General features: G+C 42.5%; 1 protein-coding gene across 2 annotated transcripts in view; it reads right to left on the bottom strand.

The window, feature by feature from the left end:
• The window catches only part of slco2b1 (solute carrier organic anion transporter family, member 2B1), a 30,744-nt gene that overhangs the window by 13,722 nt on the left and 4,541 nt on the right, over nt 1-12,481 (bottom strand). For both annotated transcript variants that reach the window (XM_030746766.1, XM_030746767.1), the window contains exons 3-7: nt 12,179-12,316; nt 11,559-11,721; nt 10,868-11,083; nt 7,688-7,786; nt 2,158-2,288 (exon numbers count right to left, since the gene is read on the bottom strand). In XM_030746766.1, coding sequence (XP_030602626.1) covers nt 2,158-2,288; nt 7,688-7,786; nt 10,868-11,083; nt 11,559-11,721; nt 12,179-12,316 — 747 coding nt within the window. The remainder of the gene's footprint in view (nt 1-2,157; nt 2,289-7,687; nt 7,787-10,867; nt 11,084-11,558; nt 11,722-12,178; nt 12,317-12,481) is intronic.

Genomic DNA, 12,481 nt, shown 5'->3' with positions numbered 1-12,481 from the left:
TAAGATTTAGATTCACCATCTAGACAAAAATAGTGGCTCTTTGGTGCCCTGATAACCTGTTATGGGGGCAGCTGTGGTTCAGGTACTAGAGAAGGTCATCTACCCATCAGAAGACTGGCAGAAAGATCCCTGGCTCCTCCCATTGGTGTGTGTGTTAGATAAAAAGCACTGCATGAATGTGTATGTGACTGGGTGAATAATGCTACTTTCCCACTGCCGAGGTTCTGGAGCCGGAGCAAGTTCCCGTGCCGATCCCAATGAACCGGCGAAACGCTTAAGAACGGGCCCGCGTTCCCACCGCGTTTCTGTGAACTGCTCCTTTACGTATGAGCGTGGGCGGGTCCTCGTCTGGACACGGAAGCCGAAGCGCACAAACGTGGGAGAACACGCTCCCCTTTCTGTGCTGCAAATACGTTTTAGGGTCCAAACCAAACTACTGCAGCATCTGTGTGCAGCACAGAGGGAAACACAGACAGCGATTAGAGCAAGACAACAAGTACGCACTTTGTGTCCTTTTATCTGTGATATGAACTGATACAAAGCAGCAAGTTCAGCCTTAGAGCCCAACCTAATTCACAGCCATGAAAATCGCTTCGCTTTTCTCATGTAATACACATGTAATATGGTAGAAAACTTGATGTTGAGATGGCAGAGTCACGCCCCTCTGCCGCTTTCGGCACGCGTTCCTGGTTCCAGACCAGCTAGTTTGCGGGGCCGGAATTGAACCCGTTTTTCGGCCGAGCACCGAGTGTTTCGGCGGTGGAAAACCCGCCTAACGGTTCAATTCACGGCTCCGGCTCCGGAACCCTGTTGGTGGGAAAGAGGCCTAAGAGTTGTAGCAGAAAGTGCTACAGTGAGAGGAAAGGTGCTATATAAGTACCAGTTCATTTACAGTTTAGGAATAGTTATGATTGTTTTTAAATGTTATGGTCAGTAAGCAATTATAAAGGCCACTAAAGTCATCCATCCATCCATCCATCCATCCATCCATCCATCCATCCATCCATCCATCCATCCATCCATCCATCCATCCATCCATCCATCCATCCATCAGGCTAAGCTGCTGAACAGGTATTCCAGATTTCCCTCTCCTCAGCAAAACCTGGTTCTGGGTCTGCTCCCAGCTGGACAAACCCTCTGAAGGGAGGCACCTAGTTGGGGTAGGTTGGGCCAAGTTGGCTGAACCAGCTCAACTGGCTCCAGATGTCCGATCTCCTCACCCTCTCTAAAGCTGAGCCCAGCCAGTACACAGAGGAAACTCATTTTGGCAGCTTTTATTCACAGCATTAGTCTTTGAGTCATTACCCAGATCTCACGACACAGGTGGACTGGTAAATTTAAAGTTGTGCCTTGTGATTTACATTTCAATCATCTGAATTGATAACAACTATTTCTTATCTTAAAATCAAATGTTTTAACATCTATCAGCTGCTTGTGCTCCATCTAGGGTTAGGGTTAAGGCTGAGGGAGTCAGGGCTTAAAGGTAGGCATTTTAGTATCTGCTGGCAAAAACGAACCAAGGAAGATAACTGAAGAAAAGCTAAACTGGGAGGGGGATCTAGGGAACACAGGAATACAAGAGTGACTACAACAAGACTCCAACATGAGACAAGGGGAATACTGGGACAATACAGGGAGAACAAGGGGAGAGCGGAAACTGCTGAACAGGCGAACAGAATAGAACAGAACAGAATATGAATCATAAAACTAACTAAGTGCCATAAAAACAAAACATTAGGCTACAGACCTAGGACCATGACATAACCTGGTGGAGGAGCATGTCAGTCTCTGTTCACACAAGTCAGAGAACAGGAGTCAGTGTGAATCACCTGTAATTATCCGCAGTTAAACCTGCTAAACATGCACACCATTGATTAGTCAAGCACAATTTGGATCTGTTTGGATGAATCACTAAGCTAGGGTGAGGTGATTGTAGGTGTGTAAAGGTAAAAAATTTTTTAAAAATGCATGTGATGTGTGTCAAACATTAACCACTGAATGATGCTGGATTAAATGTGGTGAGTGAGGTGATCTGGGACATCAGGCCCGTAAAGGATGCTGACAACACCCATAAACGAGGCTTTTCTGAACAAGGAGCATCAGTTATACCCACACCAATATTCCCTCCAGACTTTTTATTAGATTGGACTGACTCACCTCTTTGGGCATGTTTCTGGGGAAGAAGAGGTATGGCAGCGCGGTGAGGAAGAGGAGGCAGGAGGCAACCAGGAAGCCGAGCCACCATGCTCCCACCCAGCGCAGATCTTTAAGGTCCAACTGGATGTCCTCTGGAAACAAGAGCGAGTACAAGTCTTGAAACACATGCATTTTGTTTGTAGTGTTTATTCTGGTAAATCATACAATAAAATGTAAATACAGAGAACTGAGCATTCACTGCCAGCCCATGTCAGCTGATAACTCATCCTAGTACACACCCACCTCAGTAAATGTCACAGGATGCACTATTTAAGCTGCTTTAATCTGCCTACATACTGTACACTGCACTGCATAACAGCATCATTCATTATTGCGTCTTTCTTTGAAAGATGTATGCATTTGCACAAAAACCAGAAGTCCAGATTAGGCAAACACTGGTGGAGTTCCCTGTTTGGAGAATGCTGTTATTTATAGTCAGGGTTTGACATCCTGTTGTTCCAACAAAGAACTAAAACTGAATGGTTTTAATTACAAGCTGAAATCTTGTAGTGTGTCAGAGATTGTTCTGGGTGGCCGAGTCCTTCATGAAAATCAAATGACTCTCTTTAACCAGGGTAAAGTAAGCTTCCCATAACTTGAGCCTAAGAACCTGCACTGACTTGGTTCTAGTGTTTTCACAGTGTGTAACTAGACATTCAGTGTGTGAGTGTTCCAGGCAAAATCTGACTAATGTTGGTTTAAAATGGCACCAGGTCTTCCCAGAACACCTGCACATATTACTTGGCAGGTACATTGTTTCAGCACATGGAGTCCTCTAATTTTAGGCCTTCGACTCTCACATTCAAACATTTGTACTACCGTCGGAGCGGTTTTAGCCTCCACTTAGACTGCCGTTGGGCAAAGTGGTGAGATGCTGTGGTTCTTCTAACATCCCCCAGAGGCTCCACAGTGAGTCAGTCAACACAGACTCCCATGTTAAAACTTTAAAGCAGAAACACACATGTTTACAGCAGACCTCCTGTTTTGGTCTCTGTGGATAATTTGCCTGTTCATAACAGCTGCACAGGTGGAGAATGTTTTTATAACTCACTTGTTTAAACTACATGGAAACTTAAAGTTTGCATGATTAGGGGCGTGGCCTATTTGACTGACAGGTAGATGGTGACACAGGTGGAAGTAGCTGCTAGCTGTCTGCTCGGCTTCACCTCAGCTAACTGGAGTCCCTGAAATGGACCTCTGGAGCCTTTTGGATTTTTAATGCAACTATCTGACCAATCATATGGCTGCTGTGGCTTCACTGGACTAACAGACCATCCAAGAAGGCGGAGCCCCAGTTTTAACTTTTTTTTCTATGTTACTTTGCAATAATTAACAGTATATAATTGATCTGTGTATAATTGATTACACTTGTGTAATATGTGATTGCAGCAACTGAACTTTGCACTCCACCCAAATCTAGATATTCACTTCTGGCTCTGAAATCCAACATGACATCAGCTAAAATGCAGAATCAAGAATGGCATCATTGTATCTATGCCTTAAAATCTACCCTGTTTGTGTCTCAGTATCTGTAATCTGTGAACACAATTTGCAGTTTCTACTGATTTAACTGGGCACAAAAGACATGCTGTTTATCTGAAAAAACCTGCTCTCATCGCCCGTCTACACGTTATAGTATAATTACTATTTTTGTTTAATTTGTAAACCAATTACTGCTTTGTTATTGGTAGGAACCCAATAGAGAACCAGTGTAATAGTTCCATCTTAAGTTCCTGTTCAGAAAACAGTTTTTATTGATGCTTTTGGTTCTGTTGCCTCAAGAAGACATGTTTGAACACATTACATGTGAGAAAGCAGGTGCCTCAGCTGCTATTGAGATGACTCATATGAGTTTCAAGTCTTATTGTGACAGACAGTCATGGTTGGAGCTCCAAATAATGACGGATGGTTTTCAAAGTTAGCATGAAAGGCTGTAATTACTGAAAAACAGGAATGAGTGACATAAATGCCTCCAAAAACAACAAAACCCTCTGTAAAAGCATGCCATGGACACCTACTGTACACTACACAATGTGCATGGCTTAAAAATCAAACAATCAAACAATAGATCCTGTTAAAATAGGACTTCACCTGTTTAACAACATATGATTAAGTTCCATCATATTCATAATGGGTGAGTGCAGTAATTAATGTGGACCTGCTCTGCTTTGACGGACTCCCTGTCATTAGCTCCTGCACATCCAGTGGTGAATGTTCATATCAAACATGGCCACAGTTTCACATAATGAGGTGCATGTATGTACAAATAATTGCTGTTGGCCAAAATGTTGGGTTCTAAACACACACATTCAGCTCTAAAACCACATCACTGGATGAATTATATGTATTTATATCATTTTTACAGCACAGTGCGTTGCCACAGGCATTCTGCAACCAACAGGTTTCACTGCATCGTGTTTTCAATACAGCTTTGTTTATGTAATTAAAAGATTTATTGCTGCCTGCCTTCAGTTGGAGTTTTCAAAATTTTCTCCGAGCTGCTTTCGACCTCTCTCTTAGCACAAGGTGTCACCACAGCAGATAGCTGTGGTGTTTCATTTGTTTTATGCCAGTTGCCCTTCCTGACACAGCTATCGACAAGTTTTATGTAACAGCAACCGAAAAGAGCATTTCAAATAGAAAAAAATATATTGGTTAATAAATTTAACATATATTAAACATATATGTTAAATTTATTAACCAATATATTTTTTTATATTAAACATGGCAGCACGGTGGCGCAGTGGTTAGCACTGCTGCCTCACAGTTAGAATACCATCTGGAAGGCCTGGGTTCGATTCCACCTTGGCCCAGGCCTCTCCCTCTCTCTGTGTGGAGTTTGCATGTTCTCCCCGTGCTTGCGTGGGTTTCCTCCGGGTACTCCGGTTTCCTTCCACATTCCAAAGACATGCACTTACTGGGGTTAGGTTAATTGGCTAATCTAAATTGCCCATAGGTGTGAATGAGAGCATGAATGTGAGTGTGAAAGGTCGTCTGTCCCTCTGTGTTGGCCCTGCAACAGGCTGGCGACCTGTTCAGGGTGTACCCTGCCTCTCGCCCTATGACAGCTGGGATAGGCTCCAGCCCCCCCGCGACCCTTAACAGGATGTGCGGAAGCGAATGGATGGATGGATGGATATATTAAACATATATAATTCCTGTGATCCTGAACTGGGTAAGCTGAAGAAAATGATCAAAAGTACCAAAACACAATTTATATGTTCATGTTAGACATTTAAACTTCAGCTATGAAGATAATATGGATGAGAATTCATGCTTGGTTCACAGTTTAGAGCATGACTGCTAGTTTAAACCTCTCATCGGTGATGACAGAGAAAAGGGAACATTTTTAGTGTGTGCAGTAAAATTTTAAGGAATAAATATCATTTCATTCAGTTACGCAGATTCTCCTCTGAACATACTTCAGCTCATGCTAAGTGGGACATCTGCCTAACGGCTCAGTGTAAGCCAGTAACACTACATGCCAACTGTCCTGTGAGTCAGAGCACACAAAAAGCTTTTACATTTCTAGTTCAGCAACACAATACCTGTTCACCCCATTCACAATGTCTGAGTGATTAGAAGAAAGCCCTGAGACACAGAGGCTCACACACATGTGTTTATACATGTATAGATGTGGGGCTATGCTAGCATATGAATTACAAGGACCCAAGTGCCAACTTAACTTTTTTTTAAGAAAATAAACATAAAACTTTAATATACCTAATCTAACATGAATTTCCAACCTTAACACTACAAATTAAGCCTCAAACATAAATTTCATTAAGTATTAATTTAGAAAATTCCACATGTCCTCACTTTCCAAGTCAGCGTCCCCACAAAATGGGATTTACACACACACACACACACACACACACACACACACACACACACACACACACACACACACACACACACACACACACACACACACACACACACACACACACACAATCTCCTCAGAAACACAAAAGTCATGTAAATTTATACATGCTCTCCTAAATATATAAACACAATTGTAAACAACTTTAAGCAAAGACACATACACATTAATAATCACCACATGCTTCCATGGGCACACCTATAAATACCACTGTGGCACTGAAGGCAACACGGTTTTTGTTTGAACACGTGAAGAAAGAAACTGTCGTTAATCTTGAAGATGTCAAACAAACTGCGACACCAGACTGAATGTCAAAACTCTCTCACGGTTGTGTTCAGACGCTAAATCTGAAATATGATATGCAGAAAATAATGCTGGGATTTACACGCTCAGCATCCAGAAGGTTTCAGAGTCTTCTCTGAACAAATTTCTCAGACTCAAACTACATGCTCACTGTCAAACCACCACAACTGCAAATAAATAAATTTACTACTTTAGCAACAAAATATCAACATACGCCTCCAACGAAGTCTAGCTGAGGGACAGGAAAATGTCAGTCCCTCAGAGACAAACAGGTTTATACACATGCCTTCATATGTCTGTACTTGGTGCCTCCACACACAGTGGAGCAGGTCACTGTAAGGGGAACAACTTTCAGCTAAAATGTAAAAACTGCTCATTCATCAGAACTCGAACTTAACTTATCCACCCACTGTGGGTGTATATCTGGGGACATACACCGACAACTAGGTGTATGTTTGATAAATTAGAATAAAAAGTTGTTGAGATAGCCAAAGAAAAACTTCACAGCTTGAATTATTAGTAGGATGTCAGAGTTTTAAAAGGTTCTTTATGCAGTAAGCTAAAAACTCTACAAGAGTCCAGTGAGGCTCTAAGAACAGCATTTGATGACAGCGAGGAGACAAGCTAATTGTTAACCTCCAGCAGAGACAGCTTCGGTATCCACACAACACGAACTGTATGAAGTGTGCAAACATTAGCTAACAGTAGCCACCATTAGCTACTGCTCAGAGCAAACTTGTTGTGAAGAAAGCCCTGGGCAAACTGAGCCCATTTATAAATCTGTTAACGTCAGTCTCTTTCCAGCATTGTTTTCTTATGGGATAAACAGGATTAAAAAAGTGCCGCCTTTTGTGGAGATGTTGGAACTGCGCAAACAGGATCGAGAGTTGCTGTAACACGTCCATATAACACAAAGGAAAAAAGTAGCACGGGAAAGTGTTCATTATGAAAACCAGTCTGCAGCCTGATGATCATGAGGCTGTTTAATGTCTTTGGTATGTGGGGCAAAAGGAACAGTCAGCCAATAAATCAGCTTAAATAACTTTACACCAGAGAACTCACAGCCATCGTTTCTGAGCTGCATCATTTAAATGTTATTCATTTAGCGCCATCATGGTTGTTTATCCTCTGCAGAAGCTTTTAGACGAAATGACCTACATTAATCAACTTTTCACTGTTTCTTTTCACACTTTATCTGAGTGCTTTCTGTCACATACAGGAAGTCCTCCCTTTCCTTTTGAAATAAGTGAGATAAATGTTCTCTAAACAGTCCAGCTGTTTAGCATTAGCACGTTGTCTCCTCACCTGGCAATAGCTTGTCAAAGTCAACATAGATGCGCAGCATGAGGGACCCGGTGATGAATCCGAAAGCCGGGCCGATCGAGGTCACAGCGAGGAGGATGCCTGAAAGAGACAATTAAGACAAAGCTGAGAACATGAAACAGATGCCTGCTGTCCAAAGTCCCGAGGGTCAGACTGCTGGAACCCGACCTTTCACCTCAAACACCTTATTTCCTATGGCCTCAGTCCAACACCCAAAGCCCATAGCTCAACAATGACTATATTTTAATATGGTACATTTGCAGTATTGGAAACTTAATACTGTTAACCAAACCCAATGCTCCAGCATCACATCAAATGATTTCGCATAAGCTACCACAGGAAATATGATGAGTATGGAACAGCAGCAGGATCTGTGTGGACTGTTAAACAAAGAGTTGGATGTGGCTGATTTTAGCACAAGAAGAAATGAAGGACAGGGTCAGAGGTCATGATGATCTTGAAAACGAGATCAGTGGGTTAAACACTGACCTTTTTTGCTTTATTTTTTACCATCTTGTGCTGTTATAAATTAAGTTCACTCCTTGTTCTAATGCTGAATTTTGGCTTCAGCGTCTATCATTATTACCAGAGAAACGTTGAGTTTGGATTCTTGTAGAATTACTGAAGTCTGATTACTGTGTTTTCTCTAGTCTCCAGCTTGTGTTGATTAAAAGCATTCACAATTAGTTATCACCTTTATGAAGGTGTCCTGTTTATGTCTCCTCATGTGTGAACTGCCTCTTTCGCCTTGTGTTTTTGGATTTTGTTAAACCTTCCATTGATTTTCTTATCTCGCTATCCACTTTAGGGTTGCATGGCTGGAGCCTATCCTGTCTGTTATTGGGTGAAAGTTGGGGTGCATCCTGGCCAGATCAACCATTCATGCTCACATACAACCTAAAATGTGTGTCTTCGGACTGTTCTCACTGCTGACGCAGGGAAAACACTGAAAGGCTCCAGCCTGCTGTGAGGTGACCACTGCCTCACATTTCCATCTATTTTATTAAAGTCCAGCATCCAGCTTACCGTGATACCAGTTTCCTTTACACTTACTGAAGATGTTGGAAAAACAGCTCTCAATAAACTACACTGTGTGCACAATTATTAGGCAAGTGAGCATTTTGGCCATATTAACATTTTTTAGGCATATTTTCTAACTCCAAGCAGAATAAAGACACAAATTAACCTCCAAGGATTCGAGAAAAATCAAGTGTGAAGCTGCCAGGAACCAGTTATCTTCCAGTTCTGTCATATTCCAGAACTGAAACCTACCTGGAGTACCTAGAAGTACAAGATGTTCAGTTCTCAGAGACATGGCCAAGGTAAGGAAGGCTGAAACCTGACCCCCACTGATCAAGACACATAAGCTGAAGCATTGAGACTGGTCCAAGAAATATTTGAAGACAGGTTTTTCAGAGGTTTTATGGACTGATGAATGAGAGTGACTCTTCATGAATCAGATGGATGAGCCCATGGCTGGATCAGTAACGAACACAGAGCTCCACTTCAAGTCAGACGCCAGCAAGATGGAGGTGAGGTACTGGTATGGGCTGGTATTATTAAAGATGAGCTGGTTGGACCATTTTGGGTTGAAGATGGGCTCAAACTCAACTCCCAAGCCTACTGCCAGGTTTTAGAAGACACTTTCTTTAAGCAGTGGTTCAGGAAGAAGTCAGCATCTTTCAAAAACACAATGATTTTCATGCATGGCGAGCCAGTAAAGGCGTTAAAGATGAAAAACTGATGACATGGCCCCCTTCCTCACCGGACATGAACCCAATTGAGAACTTGTAAGCAATTCTTAAATGGGAGATTTACAGTGAAGGCAAACAGCACAGCACTCTGAACCGTGTCTGGGAGGTTGTGTTTGCTGCTGCATAAAAAGTTGATTGTCAACAGATGAAGCAACACAATACAGGCGGCTGTCAGTACATTTTCTGTTCTGCCTCACATAATTACACATCATCTCTATCAGCAGAACATCTCATTTCAGACCACAGATACCTCAGCATTTATCCGTCCCTAACATTTAAAGAAACATTTTTAACATCTGTGCATACCAACTTTATCTACAGCATCCAACTCGGCTGTAGCTACTAGCAAATGTATGACTGACAGAAAATCCATGAGAAGCAATCAGATTCTACAAAATGTGCAGTAAAAGCAGCATCTGTGCTGAAGTTAGGACATAAATACAGCCACAGTAGGTGAACCGTGATCTCACATCATTATTCCAGACTTCCTTTGTGCTTCAGGTTTCAGGAAACCAATTAAAACAGGTTTGTTATACGAGCAGGGCCACGGGCTAATATTACCCTGCACGGAGGCTGCAGCACTACAATCATGTCTGTTGTCACAGTGAGTATCAGTCCTGTAATAAGCCAGTCAGGCTTTTTGATTTTTCATAACATGACCTGGCGTAGTGTCTCTTGTTACCTGCTCCTCTTATCTCTTTATAATGCCCAGTTAAACTTCTGTAATGGGAGTTCACCTGAGCAGAAAATCTCACATAACCTAAAGTGATTGTCTTCTACTTGTTAAAGACAGTTCGTGCCAATGGCTGGCTGAGTTGTGAGGAACTTAAGTATTTGTTACACAGCTGTGATATAACAGCGGGTGGTGTAAGAAATGCCGTGCCACTGAAGAGCAATAACAACTGTTGGGTCTCTTTAGGTCATTCTGACTTTGCTCTCTGCCTCTGTTGCAGAGAATTACAGGAAACTGTAATTCCTTCTACCACGAGTCCACCACAGCCCCGAGAAATCTGGTTCCCTGATTGATGACAGACTGCTGATCCTTTTCACCAAGTGTGCGTGTGCTGTGTCTCAAATTGCATATTTCTATACTTAGATAACCAATTTTGAGTGCACTTGTGCTATCGAGCGTGGAACCATAAAGTATTTTGTGTGGTCAGAGGCTCAGCAATGAGAAATGCAAAAATATGCAGCAGCTAGCTGCTCATGCAACAATCAGCAACACTAGTCTGCTCAAATTAGTATACACAGTACACATTTTTCTATCAGTCTTACAGCCATGCTCTTGACATGAGTGAGCGCCATCATCTCAGGTTTTTTTAACCTCTAAATGACTTAATCTGCTATCACAAGACTTTACTCATCAGAGCTGAAGTGTGTGGTTAAAATATTGCTCAGTGCTTCGTACCGAGGTAGAGAGGAGAGTTCTTTTTGCTGGCATAGTCGTCGATGTATGAGATGCCAAAGGGCTGGATGGGGACAGCTCCGATGCCCAGCAGCAGCTGACCCAGGAGCAGCATAGGGTAGATGCCCTGCTGGTTGGGGGTCACCTGCTGCTGGCAGGTCTGATTGTTGGATGAGGTGGTCACTGGCTGGCAGAGGTCAGAGCTGTTTTCATTGGAGGCTGTTTGGGAAACAGAGGAAAACTTTCAAGGTTTTCTTATTCAACAGAGACTTCATTCTGAAAGTGATGAGAAGTTTCAGTCTGAGTTTGAAGCTATTTTTGTGCTGATACCTCAGCTAACCGGGGTCCCTGAACTGGACCTCTGGAATGTGCTGTTGGAGATTTTTGGAACATTTTTAACGGCTGATAATGCCTAATGATCTGACCAGTAATATGGCTACTGTTTGGTTTATTGTGCTGATTGCCCAATGCTGAGATCCAGTTCTATGATTCTTTTGGGTAGTACTGAGCACTAAGTAACAAGTATCTGTATTTGTGGATTGAACATGTTGACCAAGCTAGGCAGGATTAGTGCTCCGCCCACTTATCCTAATAAAAAGTTTCAAAAAATTCAGAAGGAGGTTAGATTTAGGTTGCTTTAAGGTCCTATGATTTTGTGTGTGTGTGTGTGTGTGTGTGTGTGTGTGTGTCTCACAGATGACAGTCTTGGTGAAGTCATACGGTTCACTCAGAAAGTGCGTTATCCCCATCAGCAGAGAGGCCAGGCAAGCCAGCAGAGCTCCGCCTCCGATGTACCTCGGCCGGTGGACTCGACTCCCAAAGAAGCTCACAAAGATGATCAGCACGGTGTTTCCCACCTGGACACACACACACACATCTTATTTTAGGGGTAAAATAAAAAGAACCACAATGAAGAACGTGTTTCATCCAGACTCATTCAAGCAATCGATATTTAAACTTTGGAAAATTTGGATAAGTTTATGGACGTAACTTCAACAAGAGCATATTAAAATATTTGAATGATTTCCAGAGAGATTTACTGTCCAGTCATATTCAGGTTCCTTATTTGGTTCTGACAGGAAGTTCTTTACGACAACTAAAACAACTGAAACATAAAGTATAGCATTTGTTCTCATTCTCATTCATTTTCTGCTATCTAGTAAAGTAGAAGGTGTTCTTTGCTGTGATGGACCAGATTTAGACAACAGATCTTTGACTCCCAACTCAGCACCTGTGGGTGCTTGTGAAGGACTCCTTGAGGAGGATTCACATAGATTTGTTGATTTAAGGCTCCAGAGTCTGAGCTGAACTGACCTCATTGAAGGAGGCCAGGAGTCCGGACTTCTGGCTGGACAGGCCGTAGCGCCTCTCGATGGTGGAGATGGAGCTCTTCATGTAGCCCGACACCAACAGCTGTGCCAGCTGCAGCAAACTGTGGCAAAACACAAAGAACTGCAAGGAGAAGAAGAAGAAGAAGAAAAGTCAGAACAATTAGATGAAAACAAGCAGCGGTTCATCTACGCCCACATGAGGCTCCAACAGTGAGTTGGTCCCCATAGACTCCCATTTAAACTGTCCAATCTCCAGTTTTTGTGATGAAATTCTGGAATTTTATTT

The sequence above is a fragment of the Archocentrus centrarchus genome, chromosome 14 (assembly GCF_007364275.1).
Source record: "Archocentrus centrarchus isolate MPI-CPG fArcCen1 chromosome 14, fArcCen1, whole genome shotgun sequence".
Taxonomy (NCBI): Eukaryota; Metazoa; Chordata; class Actinopteri; order Cichliformes; family Cichlidae; genus Archocentrus; species Archocentrus centrarchus.
This window is presented reverse-complemented; position numbering and strand designations above follow the sequence as displayed.